The sequence below is a fragment of the Salvelinus sp. IW2-2015 genome, linkage group LG4q.2, assembly GCF_002910315.2.
Source record: "Salvelinus sp. IW2-2015 linkage group LG4q.2, ASM291031v2, whole genome shotgun sequence".
In the NCBI taxonomy this organism is placed as follows: Eukaryota; Metazoa; Chordata; class Actinopteri; order Salmoniformes; family Salmonidae; genus Salvelinus; species Salvelinus sp. IW2-2015.
In genome coordinates, this window is record NC_036843.1 from 24576650 (window position 1) to 24594942 (window position 18293).

The 18293-nt window shown below is 41.4% G+C and overlaps 3 protein-coding genes across 4 annotated transcripts in view; 2 read left to right on the top strand and 1 right to left on the bottom strand.

Moving 5' to 3' along the window:
• LOC111963006 (unconventional myosin-XIX) overlaps window positions 1–8897 on the top strand; it is an 11517-nt gene extending 2620 nt beyond the window's left edge. Inside the window, exons 5-13 of the mRNA XM_023986228.1 lie at window positions 348–488; window positions 621–728; window positions 952–1022; window positions 1379–1458; window positions 3121–3281; window positions 4810–4939; window positions 6663–6748; window positions 7168–7494; window positions 7734–8897. Of these exons, the coding sequence (XP_023841996.1) occupies window positions 348–488; window positions 621–728; window positions 952–1022; window positions 1379–1458; window positions 3121–3281; window positions 4810–4939; window positions 6663–6748; window positions 7168–7494; window positions 7734–7847 (1218 nt within the window). The 3' untranslated portion in view covers window positions 7848–8897. The remainder of the gene's footprint in view (window positions 1–347; window positions 489–620; window positions 729–951; window positions 1023–1378; window positions 1459–3120; window positions 3282–4809; window positions 4940–6662; window positions 6749–7167; window positions 7495–7733) is intronic.
• An 88-nt stretch (window positions 8898–8985) lies between these two features.
• Window positions 8986–10454, bottom strand: znhit3 (zinc finger, HIT-type containing 3). Of its 2 annotated transcripts, none has more exons than XM_023986980.2 (5): window positions 10269–10454; window positions 9875–9912; window positions 9650–9718; window positions 9350–9427; window positions 8986–9189 (listed from the first exon to the last, which is right to left on the bottom strand). In XM_023986980.2, the coding sequence occupies exons 1-5, from the start codon at window positions 10334–10336 to the stop codon at window positions 9020–9022; spliced, it is 423 nt and encodes a 140-aa protein (XP_023842748.1). In that variant the 5' UTR covers window positions 10337–10454; the 3' UTR covers window positions 8986–9019. The 2 variants fall into 2 exon arrangements, with proteins under 2 accessions (XP_023842748.1, XP_023842747.1); XM_023986979.2 differs by having other exon boundaries at window positions 9350–9430; window positions 10269–10448.
• A 5082-nt stretch (window positions 10455–15536) lies between these two features.
• Window positions 15537–18293, top strand: part of LOC111963498 (vitamin K epoxide reductase complex subunit 1-like protein 1) — a 27948-nt gene continuing 25191 nt past the window's right edge. The window contains exon 1 of the mRNA XM_023986982.2: window positions 15537–15810. Within this exon, the coding sequence (XP_023842750.1) occupies window positions 15620–15810 (191 nt within the window). The 5' untranslated portion in view covers window positions 15537–15619. The remainder of the gene's footprint in view (window positions 15811–18293) is intronic.

Here is an 18293-nt window from a genome sequence, read left to right on the forward strand (position 1 = left end):
AAGACATTGCAAGACTTAACTTCACGAGGAGACTTAATTAACAACAAACATACAGTGCATTCGGAAAGTATTCAGACCCCTTGACTTTTTCCACATTTTGTTACGTTACAGCCTTATTCTACAATGGATTACATAAAAAAATATACACACTAATGACAAAGCAAATTATATATATTTTTTGCAAATGTAAAAAAAAAAAAAAAAAATGCAATCCAATTTACATGTGGAGAAAGTGAAGGGGTGTGAATACTATCTGAATGCACTGTAACTTCATAAGCAAAAGGACATGGCAAGACTTAATTTCACGAGAAGATTCACACTAAAAGCACTTTTCTCCCTTCATATAGGACCCAGTGCCCCCAGAACTAATCCACCTGCTAAAGAAGTCTGAGAACCCTCTGCTTCACCAGCTGTTTGCCGACAGAGACCCAGTGGGTCAAGGCACCAGGGGACASAGACAAGTGGTCACTGTGGTCTCCAAGTTCAAGGTGGGGCAAACATCCTAGATGTTAGGAATCCTTCTGTTGTATTCTTGATCTCTTTTTTGTGGTATTTACTTGTTCTGGAATTCCTCCGAGCCTCTTGTTCCATATTTTATGGATGGTTTTGTCTCCCTATAGAACTCTCTGGAGAGCCTCATGAAGATTCTACACAGCACCACTCCTCACTACACCCGCTGCATCAAACCCAACACAGACTGCAGGCCTCTCACCTTCAAAAAGGAGGAGGTAGGAGAAAGAGACTGCTTTGACGTGGTAACAAACGATGAAAACGCATGAATCATCATCACGTCTTTGTTCAGTAGATGGTTTTTATCTTCTTGGAACACAATCGTGACATTTGATAACTGGAAAATGAAATGTGCAATTGATAACTCAGATATTGGTCACTAGGCAAATCGTATTATTTCAAGTCTCTCTTATAAAGCTATATTTTATGACTCGTTGTTAGGTCATTATGCAACTGGAGGCCTGTGGGATTGTAGAGACCATACACATCAGTGCAGCAGGCTTTCCAATAAGGTAAGGTCGGAGGGGGGTGGTGTATTATACAGAGTTAGGGGTGTCAAATTTCAAGTAACTTTCCCAGGTTTTCCAGAAATCCTGGTTGGAGGATTCTGGATTTCTTGCTTATTCCCTCCTGATTCCAGGGATCTTCCAACCTGGTTTTCTGGATTTCTTGCTTATTCCCTCCTGATTCCAGGGATCTTCCAACCTGGTTTTCTMGATTTTTGCAATACTATAGAGAGCAGATCCCTTTCACAAGAGGCACTGTCATCAGTACCACTGACCCAGAAAGACGAGGGTTATACTGAACAAAATCTCCTCTGGATTTAGACCGCCGCTTTCCATCTCACTTTGTTTTTGTTTCTCTGCAGAATTCCCTATACGAGTTTCACACAGCGTTATGGACTGATTTCCAACTTGACATTGTTTTCTCAAGGAGCTGGTGAGCAAGGTAAGTCTGTCATCAGGAGACGTGTTCTGTAGTAGTGTTTGGTGGCGTTATGCCAATGGTGACTTTAACTCTGTTTTTTTTTTTTCCGATGAGATAGGAGAAAACTGAGGATGGATCAACAACATTGTGGTTACTTCTCAATACTAATCTATTTGACAGAGTGAAAATAAGGAAGCCTGTACAGAATAAAACATGCAACATGTTTGCKAAAAGGCACTAAAGTAATACTGCACAAAATGTGACAAAGCAATTCACTTTTTGTCCTGAATACAAAGTGTTATGTTTGGGTCAAATACAACACATTACTGAGTACTACTCTCCATATTTTCAAGTATAGTGGTGGCTGCATCATGTTATGGGTAAGCATGTAATCGTTTAGGACTGGGGAGGTTTTCAGGATGAAAAAGAAGCGGAATGGAGCTAAACACAGGCAAAATCTTGAAAGAGAACATGGTTCAGTCTGCTTTCAACCAGACACTGGGAGATGAATTCAACCTTGAGCAGGTTAATAACCTAAAACCCAAMGCCAAATCTACACTGGAGTTGCTTACCAAGAAGACTGTTCCTGAGTGGACGAATTATTATAGTTTTGACTTWAATCTGCTTGAAAATCTATGGCAAGACCTGAAAATGGTTGTCTAGCAATTATCAACAACCAATTGGACAGACGCTGAAGAACTTTGAATAGAATAATGGGTAAATGTTGCACGATCCAGGTGTGAAAAGCTCTATATACAGTTTATTCAATAAATGTTGAATTCAGGCTGTAACACAACACAATATGGAATAAGTCAAGGGGTATGAATACTTTTTTGAAGGCACTATAACTCCAAAGAAAACAAACCGTTGAATAGGGAACTCTTTCATACTCTCATATGCATGGTCAGTAGTTTTATCAGAATGAATACAGCAGGGGGTTCTGCTATCTTTGTTTTCTCTTGCTGATGGCTCTCTCTTCTTTTCTCTCTGCTCTCCTGTCCTTAGAGTTGATCCTGTACTCTCCCCTCCTACTCTGAAGCTCCTTAGAGTTGATCCTGTACTCTCCCCTCCTACTCTGAAGCTCCTTAGAGTTGACTTTTCTAAAACATGTTTCCAACTATTTTATAATCTCTCAGGTAAACGCATGCTTAAGCAATTTCTTCATTGCATGCTGTGCTATTTCCTTCTCTGACGTTCCCCACCGGCTCTTGACTTGCTGTCAAAATGAATTATCTGTCCCGCTGTCAAGTTGACGCTATTTGGTTGTATTCCAAAACGGAAATATGTGTTATGCTAATTGTCCATTGTTATGGGGTGACACTTTATAGCTCTACAACCTAAATACCGTGGTATGCTCTCAACATCTACATAGTTTTGCCTCATACCATGGTTTACAGGCATGCCATCAAGTGTTTATACACAAAGGGCATTCATTGTGTGGTTTGGCAGTTGAAACCAAATGGGTCAACAACATTCACTTTAACCTTGAAGCAACCATTTTAAGTGCTACCTTGAATCAAAATATCAGCTGTGGTTAGAAATCTGGTCAGTGTTTCGGGACCATGCAGACTACGGTGTCATGGATTGACATGTAAGATGTGTTGGACTCTGCTGTGTGTGTCTATGCAGTCCTTCATATAGATGTCAATCTGTTTATGTCTCTAACCCCTCTCTCTCTCTCAGGATTGGAGGCGGACAACAAGGACCCTCTTGGTTCGGCTGTGGCTGATATTCTCAGGGTGGTGTTTAGTCACTCTCTCGACGCCTCACGCCATATCGACAACGAGGCCCGCAGCTCGCTGGTGCACTGCGGCAGGACCAAAGTGTTCCTGACTAATTCCATGGTCAGTGCTGTATTGGTCTGAAGCATCATAGTTGGTTGAATTAACTTCTGTGATTTATCAAATCAATGAGATTTAATACTCTTGAGACGTCCAGTTATGTATACTGAACAAAAATATAAACGCGACATGCAAAAATTAACGATTTAACTGAGTTACAGTTCATATGATGAAATCCATAAATTCATTAGGCCCTAATCTATGGATTTCACATGACTGGGTGGGTCTGGGAGGGCATAGACCTTCCCCTTGGGAGCCAGGACCACCCACTTGGGAGCCAGGTCCACCCACTTGGGAGCCAGGTCCACCCACTTGGGAGCCAGGCCCAGCTAATCAGAATGAGTTTTTTTTTTTTCTCCACAAAAGGGCTTTATTACAGACATAGATACTCCTCCGTTTCATCAGCTGTCCAAGTGACTGGTCTCAGACGATCCCACAGGTGAAGAAGCCAGATGTGGAGGTCCTGGGCTGGTGTGGTAACACATGGTCTGCGGCTGTGAGGCCAGTTGGACGTACTGCCAAATTCTTTAAAACTAAGTTGGAGATGGCTTATGGTGGAGAAATTAACATTCAATTCTCTGGCAACCGCTCTGGTGGACATTCCTGCAGTCAGTATGCCAATTACACGCTCCCTCAACTTGAGACACCTGTAGCATTGTCTTGTTTGGCAAATCTGCACATTTTAGTTGCCTTTTATTGTCCCCAGCACAAGGTGCAGCTGTGTAATGATCATGCTGTTTAATCATCTTCTTGATATGCCACACCAGTCAGGTGGATGGATTATCTTGGCAAATGAGAAATGATCACTAACAGGGATGTAAACAAAGGTGTTCACAAAAATATGAGAGAAATAAGCTTTTTGTGCCTATGGAAKATTTCTGGGATTTTTTWAAATTTCAGCTCATGAAAGATGGGACCAACACTTTACATGTTACATTTATATTTTTGTTCAGTGTAGTAAGTGTGAGTCGTATGTTAAGGCRCCTAATCCYTACGCTGTAACAGTGTCACACTGTTGCGTGGAGCATAAACACTCAAAACATCCCACTGGGCACAAACTGGTTGAAACAACATTGTTTACACGTCTTTTCAACAACAACAACAACAACATCAATGTGATGACGTTGAATCAACATGGAAAACTGATTTGGATTTGCAAAAGTTATCAACGTAATGGAATTTCGGACACGTCTTTTTTTCAGTCTAAATCCAATGAGATGGTTCAAATGTTTTCTTGAATTCACYTTAGTTGACAACTTAAAATCAATTGTAAAATCAAAACTAAACGTTGAACTGACATCTGCCCAGTGGGAAGGGTCAAAGCAGACCTGATAGTCTGCAGACCCTTTCTCACCGTGGGCTGACCGTAGAATTTAATAGGATGTTTTATGGGGCTAACAGACTGAGGGCTCGGCCCCTGTGGACTACGAATCAACGTAGGTGACCTCCAGACAGTTGTCCTGTCTTAAAGCAGTGTACTGTGAGCTGAGTCTGGGATAGGCCTAATCCTCAGTARTGATCTAATCTATAGCTGGAGCTGCTGGAGGAACACAGGAACCGGGTGTGCTCCCAGAGAGCCTTCTCTATCCAGTGCTGCTGGCGCAGGCACAAACAACGCAGACGTCACGCCATGAGACGGMCCGTCACCCTGATCCAAGCAGGTAAGGTCAAGACCTAAATCCCTAGCAGTCTGTGAGAGAGGGAGAGGTCACAGTATAGCGCTCCGTAACAATGGCCTCACTCCAACTGGGTCTGCCATCACTTCTGTTATGCAAATGGAGATCATTGCATGGCACACAGCTCCACTGCTGTATGAACAGTAACCTGTCTTGGTCTGGCTGTTCCTGTCTGTGTCCCGTCTTAACCTGGCTGTTTCTGTCTGTGTCCTGTCTTGGCCTGGCTGTTCCTGTCTAGGGGGCCTGTCTTGGCCTGGCTGTTCCTGTCTAGGGGGCCTGTCTTGGCCTGGCTGTTCCTGTCTAGGGGGCCTGTCTTGGCCTGGCTGTTCAAATCAAATTTATTCATATAGCCCTTCTTACATCAGCTGATATCTCAAAGTGCTGTACAGAAACCCAGCCTAAAACCCCAAACAGCAAGCAATGCAGGTGTAGAAGCACGGTGGCTAGGAAAAACTCCCTAGAAAGGCCAGAACCTAGGAAGAAACCTAGAGAGGAACCAGGCTATGAGGGGTGGCCAGTCCTCTTCTGGCTGTGCCGGGTGGAGGTTATAACAGAACATGGCCAAGATGTTCATAAATGACCAGCATGGTCAAATAATAATAATCACAGTAGTTGTCGAGGGTGCAACAAGTCAGCACCTCAGGAGTAAATGTCAGTTGGCTTTTCATAGCCAATCATTAAGAGTATCTCTACCGCTCCTGCTGTCTCTAGAGAGTTGAAAACAGCAGGTCTGAGACAGGTAGCACGTCCGGTGAACAGGTCAGGGTTCCATAGCCGCAGGCAGAACAGTTGAAACTGGAGCAGCAGCACGGCCAGGTGGACTGGGGACAGCAAGGAGTCATGCCAGGTAGTCCTGAGGCATGGTCCTAGGGCTCAGGTCCTCCGAGAGAAAGAAGGAGAGAATTAGAGAGAAAGAAGGAGAGAATTAGAGAGAGCATACTTAAATTCACACAGGACACCGGATAAGACAGGAGAAGTACTCCAGATATGACTGACCGTAGCCCCCCGACACAAACTACTGCAGCATAAATACTGGAGGCGGAGACAGGAGGGGTCAGCAGACACTGGCCCAATCCGATGATACCCCCGGACAGGGCAAAACAGGAAGGATATAACCCCACCCACTTTGCCAAAGCACAGCCACCACACCACTAGAAGGATATCTTCAACCACCAACTTACCATCCTGAGACAAGGCCACAAAGATCTCRGCCACGGCACAACCCAGACAGGAAGATCACGTCAGTGACTCAACCCACTCAAGTGACGCACCCCTCCTAGGAATGCGTCACTGTTCCTGTCTAGGGGGCCCGTCTTGGTCTGGCTGTTCCGGTCTGTCTGGCCAAGAGGCACCAGATGGTAGAGCCTGCAACCCTGTTCAGATGACTACGGGTTACTGTCCTTAAATCCTTATGAAGGAATAGAACAACTTAAGCTCACCTGAACAAACACCTTGACCATGTTTCCTCTGAGTCACATTGATGTTAATATCTAGATKTACCTTTTGGTGATCAGATCTCGATGTTTTAATCCAGATAAAGTGTTCCTTTTTATACAGATGACAGCATTTGACACAGCTGTTAAGATAAAATAGTGCATGTATAGAATGCACGGTTGTCTGTGATGGATCTATAGAGATACGATGTAATAGTGTTCTTTTTAATTKTGTGGCTGTATCGTTATCTGATCGCTTCTCCTTCCTCCTGCAGTGGTGCGGTCATGGCTGGTCAGGAGAGCGGTCCGGAGGTGCCACAGGGCAGCCATAGTCCTCCAGAGGTCCTGGAGGAAATGGAGGGTGAGTAGAAGTCCTGCTGGCTTCTCGCTAGGTCACCCTCGCACAAAATGTTTTTTTTAACCTCAAGGATTGTTCCTGGTTAAACAAAGGGTAAATTTAAAATAGGAGGCACGCATGATTTTCTTGAATTCAGTGGCTCTCATCCTCGCTGTCTGAATTCTAGGACKGTGTTTAACTCAAGTGGTCCGTTTCTTCTATGTAGGAATTTCTCCTTTCCTACAGGAATGAATTCATTTGATTTTAGACATTTTAAAATACTAATGGTTGCTTCATTCAAAGAAAATACACCATATACCCAGTAAAAAACAAAATCAAGTCTTTTTTTTATTTTTTTCATCGTGATGGTCCTTGTCAGACATGCAAGAAGGAAAAGCTAGTACAGGAGTTGTGACTGTATAGACTTTGTCCTCGTGTTGCAGGCGCTGATGGACGCCCTGGCTGAGGCAGAGCTGGATGACGCAGAGGATCTTCAGGAGGCTATGCCACCAGAGTTGGACCCCATCCTCCGGGCCAGGGGCTCGGTGCAGCTCTCCAGCATCCAGGAGCCTGTCATGGTGCGAGGCTGGCCCATGGGCTTGGCTCTGGCCTCAGCCCCCACCATCACTGTGTCCATGACCGCTACTGGCTTCCAGAAGATGATTTCTGTCATGGCCTGCCTCAACGGACACTGCTTCAGGAGCGGGGAGTATAAGGTGGAGACCAACCAATTCAAGCAGGGGGTTGCCTCCATCAGGGCTCAGCCCAGGGTAAGACTACTATCTCTCCCCTCCAGACAAATATTTGTAATACTTGAGGCAAGCGAAGTCGAGCGCACCTCAAAWATACATWAAAAAAATAAAAAAATGTACAATATGTATTTGACCCAGGTCTACCCCCCTCAACCAGACAATTCCCACCTGTATTCACATGTGATACTGTATTGTTGAATTTCTGTACAAATCCATTGTGAATGTAGTTGTTTTGTGGTCCTTTCCCACTTCATTAGGGGTCTATTAAGCTCCACTACCAGCGATCTCCACTGCTCTACGCTGATCTGCATCCAGACCACAAGTGTGATGGAGTGACAGGCTTAAACCAGATACTGCTAGAGAGCACCTGAGTGGGATCCATTCTATGTTCCTATCTTATATCCAGCACTTTAAGTGAGCTGCCTCAATCATATAACCGTACCTTCTTTATAAGTACTGTAGATGGAGATAAATGGACCAGGATAAATAGTTTTGTCATGCTTTAGCTGCCATATTGGAAATATTTGATCATTGTTGAAAGTCTCAGGCTTTATGACCACTTGGGTGCCTTTCTCAAAATCTGTGGCGTTCCAACTCAAGAATGTACTGTGGGTTGAACTTGGAATTTTTATTTATGGGAAGCAGTTCCTTTGGGATATTTGTACTCCTCCTTTTGTAATGTTTAATTTTAGATATTGCTGCATTTTAAGTTATTGACAGGCCTGTTTTCAGAGGGAAATTGTTATTTTCATCAGGGATACATGTTTAAACCACATTCCGTTTTTAAAAAATCTGTATTCCGTACACTTGAGCTCACAGACCAAATTTAAGTGTAATTTTAGCAAAGTCAACGGAAAGCTGGGCATTTACACCAAATCCAGTCTATTTTTATGGCACAAGCTTCATTATTAGAAGAGGTACACTACAGTGTTTTGCATACAAGGGAATAGTATGTCTTTGAACAAGCTTTATAATCAATGTCAACCAGTTTGCTGCTGATCGCTTCAGTGTTAAACCAAACGGCATGACAGAAACATCAACGTTTTGCTGTATTTATTTGAAAGGAACCATTGATGTGCCACATTGCTTAATGATGTGTTTATTTGCCCGGAAAGGATTGTATACTTTGATCTGTATTTTGCTACTTTGCCACTACAGTAGTTACCTTGTCCCAATCTGCTACTAGAGTAACTGTTATTTTGTATAATCATTCCTTGAATTATGTTGTATTTTGAACTGACTAAACAATGTTTGTTTTTAAGGGCATTCAACACCATACCCAGATCAAATGTGTTATGAAACACAGCTAGCTATTTGGTGTTTTATATAGCTGTACCAAGAACCCTTTTAAAGATCTGACTTAGCTAGTTGGAACTACAGTATTGCACAGACAAGTTAAAAATAAATATTTAACAAATTGGTATACAGTTTTGTATATTTACACAAAGAAACTGAGGATTTAATTGTTTTTGTCAAATTGAAAAGTGAACATGAATTATGGACTCGGTGTGTATTCTGCTCAACTCTTGTCTGCAAGTACATTTTAATAGTTTTTCTCAACAATCTGCAAGCATTGATCTGATAGCTCAACAAACAGAGGCTCTTGCATTGCGGTCTTAATGGCGTCTGCTTTGCTGTCGGCCGCGTCCAAAGAGCACATCAGCTGACGGAGATGGGGGTTTCGGAGCAGCTCTCRCAGCTCCTCCGACTTGCCTGTAGAGAAACACAAACAAAGGTGTCAGAACAACATTTCATACAGCACAATTCACCCATTAATAATGTATTAGTGGAAACTATGACAGTTATATACCCAGTAAGTTAAAGGGGTTTAAAAGTTCAGAGTGCAAACTGAAATATCAAAGGCGTTTAGTACCTAATAGTCGTAGCCTCTGAAGTGGTACTCTATCTGTATGGTCATCATCAAGGAGATCTTCAACGGTCCAGGGATCCTCTGCTGAAACACAAAGTCAGAGTGTATAATCAAACTGCTGTATTTTTATACAGATCTTCAAACACAAATGTGATACCTGATAGAGAATGAGGAAATGGGTCCCAACGAATAAAGCATATTTCTGTCTGCAATGTTCAACTTCTGAACATCTCACCAAAAYCGAGTACATTCCTGGGAATTGATGAGAAGATTCTAGGTAGAACATTGACCATCATGTCCTACCATTGCTGTATGCTCCATTTAGGTCTTGATCAGGAGGAGGCACTGACTGTTTTAGGGGCTGGCAGGTATCTGGGGAAAAGAAACATGATGGTAGACTCATGTCACAAACAAGTGTTATCAGCTATTGCTATATACTGTATAGGCATGTGTAAAGTTATTTATGAATGATAGTCACTTCCAAGACTTTAGATACTACTATAATGGAAAAACAACTAACGTTCTTACCATTGGCCTTGTGGGTCTTGTAACAACTGAGAGAGCAGCTGAAAAACAAAGGACAAAAAGAAATATGGAACAACATGACAGACAAATCATAATGCATGTTTTGTAGCTAGCTAAATAATGTAGCTTTAGTAACGTTAGCGCTAGCTAGCTAAATAATGTAGCTTTAGTTACGGTAGCTAGCTAGCTAAATCCTGTAGTTTTAATAACGGTAACGTTAGCTAGCTAAATTCTGTCGCCTTAGTAATGTTAGCGCTAGCTAAATTATGTAGCTTTAGTTACGCTAGCTAGCTTGCTAACGTTAGCTAGATAAATGCTGTCGCTTTAGTAGCGATAGCTAGCTGTTTAATTTTTAAAATCTGCAGCAGAAGTACAAACAATAACAAATTATACTCACTATCTGATTCTACAGGCCGGACACCGGTATTTGGGTGTCTCTCCACTGCACACATTGCAGATCTGCATTTTGATTGTAATATTTTAAACAAAATACAACAGGGAACAAAATTGTAACGCGTCGACTACTAKCTAGCTAGCTAGCAAAACAGACACATGTTGGTAAAAAAAAGAAGCGTGACGTAATCAGGGGTGAAAGTACCGCCCAGTCGCGCTGGTAACAACACTTTAGGGAACACCTACAGGCCAGCGTGAGTAGAGGGGATACCTACTGTAGTCTGTTGCACAGGTGAATGCTTTCAATTGAATCAAATCACATTTTATTTGTCACACAAGCGCAGAATACTTACAAGCCCTTAACCAACAATGCAGTTTTAAGAAAAATAAGTGTTAAGTAAAAAATAGAACAAATAATTAAAGAGCAGCAGTAAAACAACAGTAGRGAGGCTATATACAGGGGTACCGGTACAGTCAATGTGCGGGGGCACCGGTTAGACGAGCAATTGAGGTAATATGTGCATGTAGATAGAGTTAAAGTGAATATGCATAGATTTTAAACAGAGTAGCAGCAGAGTAAAAGAGAGAGGGGGGCAACTGGTGAATAAGAGAAATGATAGAAATGAATGAGAAAGAAGTGGAAAGACGGATAGAGAAAGTGAAGAGGCTGAGAGAGGAGATGGAGAGTGAAGTGACTGTCTTACATTTGGGATTCATACCAAATTTGTCAGTGATGGGGAGTAGTGAACTACAGTACGTGTACACTGAACAAAAATATAAAACGCAACATGTAAAGTGTCAGTCCCAGGTTTCATGAGCTGAAATAAATGATCCCAGAAATGATCCATATGCACAAAAAGTTTATTTTTCTCAAATTTTGTGCACAAATTTGTTTACATCCCTGTTAGTGAGCATTTCTACTTTGCCAAGATAATCCATCCACCTGACAGGTGTGGCATATCAAGAGACCTTGTGCTGGAGACAATAAAGGCCACTCTAAAATGATGTCTCAAGTTTTGAGGGAGCGTGGAATTGGCATGCTGACTGCAGGAATGTCCACCAGAGTTGTTGCCAGATAATTTAATGTTAATTTCTCTACCGTAAGCCACCTCCTACATCGTTTTAGAGAATTTGGCAGTACATCCAACCTGCCTCACAACCGCAGACCATTGGTATCCACACCAGCCCAAGACCTCCACATCCGGCTTCTTCACCTGCGGGATCGTCTGAGACCAGCCACCCAGAAAGCTCAGGAGTATTTCTGTCTGTAGTAAAGCCCTTTTGAGAGGAAAAAACTCATTCCGATTGGCTGGCCCTGGCTCCCCAGTGGGTGGGCCTATGCCCTCCTAGGCCCACGCCCAGTTGTGAAATCCATAGATTAGGGCCTAATTTATTTATTTCAATTGACTGTTTTCCTTATATGAACTGTAACTCAGTAAAATCGTTMAAATTGTTGCCTTTATATTTTTGTTCAGTATAGTTCAACTAGTAATTAGTAATTCAAATTGTGGTATCATTTTCAGTAGMTAATTACTACTACTGGAACTACACACTACTTTTTTTGCTAAAAGAACAGAAAATATGGGTAAAATAGGCTAGATGTATTTCATAGAGGTATTTAGATCAGATAAATGAGGGTAAACTTTAATCCTCTTTTAAATCGTCATCTCTTTATTCACAACACAGTACTTTTTACACTTTAAACCAAACAGTATCATAACAGCATAATAGTCCTAGAGAGGTCTTCAACCATTTAAAACCATTTATTCTTGCACACTGCTGTAACTGGAGACCAGTTAGGTCCAGTTACAGGGGTGCAACGTGTGGAAAAGGAGTGCACTCGAAACTAACTGCCAAGGTGCGTTTCCTGGCAGGCCAGTCACAGTCAACTCCGTTCTCTGGGTCAGAAGGGTCAGGAAAGACAAAAATACAAATTTGGACCATGTTCCAGTTCAATCTTCAGCTAGGGTTGAGATCTGTATAGAAGGGAGATAAAATACATAAATCAACTATAATATTCATTTTTCAAGGTCAACATGAACAACAGTTACATTTGCTATTGGGTATAACTGCTGTTGATSCAGAATGTCAAAAACTCCACCCAATGCAATGCACACGGTTCTTTGTTCGTCTTAAAATGGCAGTTGGACAAGAACAACAACAGCGCAGAGGCAAAAAGACACGAACAGACATGTTTATGCGCAACATTGTTCGCACTAAAATAGCTTCATTTATCACATTTTCTATATCTTTCGTAGTTCTACAACATTACCTGACACAGAGTCCATCAAGATGTTAAACTTTTGGTTCTCCTGCGTTTGAGTTCACTGTTTTGATATTTTTCAGTAATTTTTCTCTCGTGTCCAGCAGGGATATGGCGATTGGTGTTCAGTCCGATTTCTCTCTTGGTTCTACCTTTTCCACCAGCGTGACATGAATATTCGGCTAGATTGTAGTAATCGTATTGGTCGTAGTGTGCTTCTTCGAAAAAAGCAAATCTTTCAATGTCTGTTGCCATAATTTTAGGAGAGGCAAATATTGCTAGTACTCTAATGAAGTCTACCAACGGTGCAAAAGCTGAAGTAAACAGATGATGTCACTCACTGTTTATATTCTTAACGTCACATGATCAAGAGACGATTCTGATTGGCCCATGTCAAGATCCCTTCGTTTTACAAGGCGGTGTTCTCCTTGTTTTTTTCTCTATGCATGGCAGCAAAGCCACACCACTACCAGGGTTGGGGAGATTACTTTCTAAATGTAATCCGTTACAGTTACTAGTTACTTGTCCACATTGTAATCAGTAATGTAACTTTTGGATTACCCAAACTCAGTAATTTAAACTGTTTACATTCAGTTACTTTTAGATTACTTTCCCCTTAAGAGGCATTAGAAGAAGACAAAAATGTATGTTTCCAATTGAACGACATCTATTGCAGGATAAATCAGTGTTAAAGTTTACATAGCTGGCAATATATATGTTACATTTTACTTTGTGGGTTGGTTATGTAGGCTTCTTCTAACCCATCGCTTTCTACTACATATAATAATATGATTGAATTATATCCTTACATTAAAAAACAAAGTATTCCAGTCATTCCAATCTTCAAGAATATTGTTTTACCTGTGCATAACCCTAAAACTAAGGACTTATTAGCCAGCCCTACTCTGTTGTTTATGATTTTGTTGTCATGGACGACTGATTGGGCTCATTGATTCGAGTTGAAAAATAAATGCTGCGCTCATGGAATGGCATYCTTTCAGCACTACTGAAKAGTGCTATTTACATGTGAAAAATGAATGCCATATGCTGCATTTGCTATAAGCCTATTATTTACCTTTTAGTTGGTGACATTTTGATATCTTGATAATATGCAGCTGTATAAAGGACAAATCTAGACATTAAACAATAACAAAAACGGATGCCCCGCCTCTGTTTTGGTAAAAAGCTGAAGGATGGGCCTGGAGAAATGTAACCACTCTCAGATTACTAGATAGAGCTATGGATGCAAAGACTGACCATGCATGATATCAAAATTATTGTTTTAACTATGTTATGAGGCTATACAGTGTTTGTTTACATTTACAATGTTTACAAACATTGGAGGAAAACAAGCTTATATTTTGGGTTCTCGTGGAGTGTAAGAGTTMAACTAAGCTCATGAGGCATTTAAAAGTTATATTCTTCAAGAATGCTGATAATATACATTACCAGTCAAAAGATTGGATACACCTACTCATTACAGAGGTTTTCTTTATTTTTACTATTTTATTTTATCTTTATTTAACTAGAATAATAGTGAAGACATAAAAGCTATGAAATAACACATACGGAATCATGTAGTAACCAAAAAAAGTGTCAAACAAATCAAAATATATTTTATATTTGAGATTCTTCAAAGTAGCCACCCTTTGCCTTGATCACAGCTTTGTACACTCTTGGCATTCTCTCAACCAGCTTCATGAGGTAGTCACCTGGAATGCATTTCAATTAACAGGTGTGCCTTGTTAAAAGTTCATTTGTGGAATTTCTTTCCTTCTTAATAATTTTGAGCTTGTGACAAGGTAGGGGTGGTATACAGAAGATAGCCCTATTTGGTAAAAGACGAAGTCCATATTATGGCAAGAACAGCTCAAATAAGCAGAGAAACGACAGGCCATCACTACTTTAAGACATGAAGGTCAGTCAATGTGGAAAATGTCAAGAACTTTTAAAGTTTCCTCAAGTGCAGTTGCAAAAACCARCAAGCTCTATGATGAAACTGGCTCTCATGAGGTCCGCCACAGGAAAGGAAGACCCAGAGTTACCTCTGCTGCCCTGAATGACGGGTCGCCACTGCAATCCCTATACCCAGATACATGCAGTTGACTTGTAAATCTATCATGACGACACAGTATTAAATATGTCTGTTGGCTGTAGACTGCAAACTGGGCAATGTGAGTATAATCTAGACATGTCCAGTAAACATATGATACTGTCCACTTTCACATTCCATGTGTATTGTATTTGCAAGACATTTTGGGATGGCAAGTAGCCTAGTGGTAAGAGCGTTGGGCCAGTTGACCAAAAGGTTTCTAGATCGAATCACTGAGCTGACAATTTTTTTAAAAATAATGTCATTCTGCCCCTGAACAAGGCAGTTAATCCACTGTTCCTAGGCTGTCATTGTAAATAAGAATTTGTTCTTAACTGACTTGCCGAGTTAAATAAAATTCTACTTCACTGTTGGAGCTAGTAACAAGCTTTTTGCTGCACCTGTAAATCTGTGCATGTGAGCAATAAACTTTGATTTGATTTGTAGAGAGACAAACTCCAATGTTTAACTCAGTATATGTTTCATTAGAAATGATCTCAAACTCTAATATCTAACAGTACACGACTGAGACACTAAGAGGCAGTATGACCCCACTGGCAAAAAGAAAACATTTTAAAGATGCTACACTTGCTCAGAGGCATGAGGGGATTGCCATACATGTTCATTTAATTTATTTATTTTTGTAATAGATTAGATTGGTCTCAGAGTGCAAGGACATAGGGAGCTTCAACTCTTAGATAGAGGTATKGTTTTTATCATAGACCAGGACTAAGTTTAGCTGACCAGCAATGTAATAAGTACAAGTCAGACTGTTACAGGTAGGGTATGGAAACATTTTGATGCAATTGTTTATATCTACACAAACATATTTTCTGTATTGGCATTTGGCAGGCCATTGTACTGTAGACGAGGGGTGGCGAGACGGTGACACGCCCCTGCCCTGGTGGTGTGGKACGTTCTGACGCTTTTCCACGTCGCAGTTCTCGTTGTCCCCAATGGTAAGCGGTTGCGTGTACGACTCGAGCAAGGCCGGAGAAAGATGGCGGCGCCCGTCCTGAGAGTGTCCACCCCTCGATGGGAAAGAATAGCCAGGCTCCTTGTTTGCGTCTTGGGTATATTGTTGTCCTTATACGCCTTTCACGTGGAAACGGAAAAGTCTAGAGACTCGAATTATCGGGCCATGTGCGACGTGAGCAATTCTATCAGCTGTTCAAAAGTCTTCACCTCCAGGTAATTTGAATTCACCAGCGGCGCCGAGTACCAGCAGCGCTCTGAATGAGACTGGGTGGCATTGTGGGAACGGCTGCGCGGGCTGAACTGTCAAATATATATATATWTTTTTCGCATGCACCTCTTCTTTAGTACACTTTACAATTTCTGTAAAAAAATGCAATGGTTTTCGCCCAAAAAAACGTACAAAAGTTACAATCAGAAGCTTGCTTACTGTTGATAACAAACTTAGGCTGGTATGTTTTACTGTAGAAGCAAGTGTAACGTTAGTTGTTTAGCCAAATTGCTAACGCTACGCTACTTATTCACCAGCCAGCAACTAACGCTAGCTAGCTACTAACTGGCTGTTTGTTTGCTAGATGCCAGGAAGTGGTGTTTTTTAATTTGCATGGATGCACATGTTACACATTTTGTTCTTCAAACTTCTAAACACATATTGCTTTCATTAGATTGTTAAATTAGCCAACTAGCTAGCGAATACGGCGCCACCGCCGGCAGCAAACTAACATTGGCTAACGTTATTTACTAAGCTAGTCCAGCTAGCTAGACGAGATCGGCGTAACCATTCAGTCAGTTTTGTGTAGCTTGTCTAAACGTGTGAATCAGTTGTCTAATCTAACGTGTAACACATGAAATAAGTTGGAGGGAACCTCAAGCACGTTTTCCAATATCTAAAACTGATTTAACTAGAAACTGTAGGCTACATTTGTGTAGGACCATTAACTATATTTCAAATATACTTTTCCGATTTCTGCCCTCATTGAGAATAGTTGAATTGTCAGCTGTAATATGTCAATGACAATATGAACAACCTGTTCCTTAGATTTGGAAATGCAAATGTTATATTGACAAAGCTGAAGTCACATGACCTGTTGGATTTCATGGTAGCTACCATGATTATATGACACGCACGTTCCTGTTTGGTGTTTAATGTGGACAAGCAATGTCAGGTGGGTGGGGGATACAGTGAAGAGATTTTTCAGACATGGTGCTGGAGTCATGAGAACAACACGTGATGAGACCTTAAGTTTCTCAACCACACTCTGCCTGCCGAAGGCCATCATGATGCTTTGAATAACACCCAACCTAAACCTGTTCATTTATAGTGGCATAATATACAGTATTTTGTCTCGAGGGAGAGCTTTTTTTTCCTATAGCAGAGAGAGAAAAGAGACTGGATGCTTTTGGTCTGTGTGGCACGTCTGTGAACTAAATAGATTAACCCGATAGGAAAGGAGGCCTATATCATTGACCATGTAGCATAACTGCTAGACCAGAACTGTTATAAATACTAAAAGACATTCGCCCAATAACCTTGGTTAGCATTCTTGGAAAAGTCATTGTAATGCCTTCTTTAGGCATCAGTGGCTTGCTCATAGAAGTCTTTTTAAGAGTCAGTGTAACTGTCATGACATTTTCCCATGGGATTTGATTGGCATGGTATCCATATTGCAAGTGGTTCACACCAGACCTCAGCTGGACCTTTCCATGGTTGTATAGGCCTAGCCTTCATGATTTATATAGGCCTTCATGATTATATAGGCCTAGCCTTCATGATTTATATAGGCCTTCATGATTATATAGGCCTAGCCTTCATGATTTATATAGGCCTTCATGATTATATAGGCCCTAGCCACTTCATGATTTATATAGGCCTTCATGATTATATAGGCCTAGCCTTCATGATTTATATAGGCCTTCATGATTATATAGGCCTTTTCAGCTGTCCTTCTCCATTGGTTGTATACAGTGCATTTGGAAAGTATTCAGACCCCTGGACTTTTTCCACATTTTGTTATGTTACAGCCTTATTCAAAAATTGATTAAAGTAATGTTTTCCATCATCAATATACACACACTACCCCATAATGACAAAGAGAAAACAGATTTTTAGACATTTTTGGAAATGTATAAAAAAACATACCTTTACATAAGTATTCAGACCCTTTGCTATGAGACTCAAAATTGAGCTCAGGTGCATCCTGTTTCCATTGATCATCCTTGAAATGTTTCTACAACTTGATTGGAGTCCACCTGTGGTAAATTAAATTGTCTATATAATGTCCCACAATTGACAGTGCATGTCAGAGCAAAAACCAAGCCATGAGGTCGAAGGAATTGTCCGCAGCATTCCGAGACAGGATTGTGTCGAGGCACAGATCTGGGGAAAGGTACCAAAACATTTCTGCAGCATTGAAGGTCCCCAAGAACACAGTGGCCTCCATTCTTAATTGGAAGAAGTTTGGAACCACCAAGACTCTTCTTAGAGCTGCCCGCTTGGCCAAACTGAGCAATCGTGGGAGAAGGGCCTTGGTCAGGGAGGTTACCAAGAACCAGATGGTCACTGACCGAGCTCTAGAGTTCCACTGTGGGGATGGGAGAACCTTCCAGAAGGACAACCATCTCTGCAGCACTCCACCAATCAGGCCTTTATGGTAGAGTGGCCAGACATAAGCCACTCCTCAGTAAAAGGCACATGACAG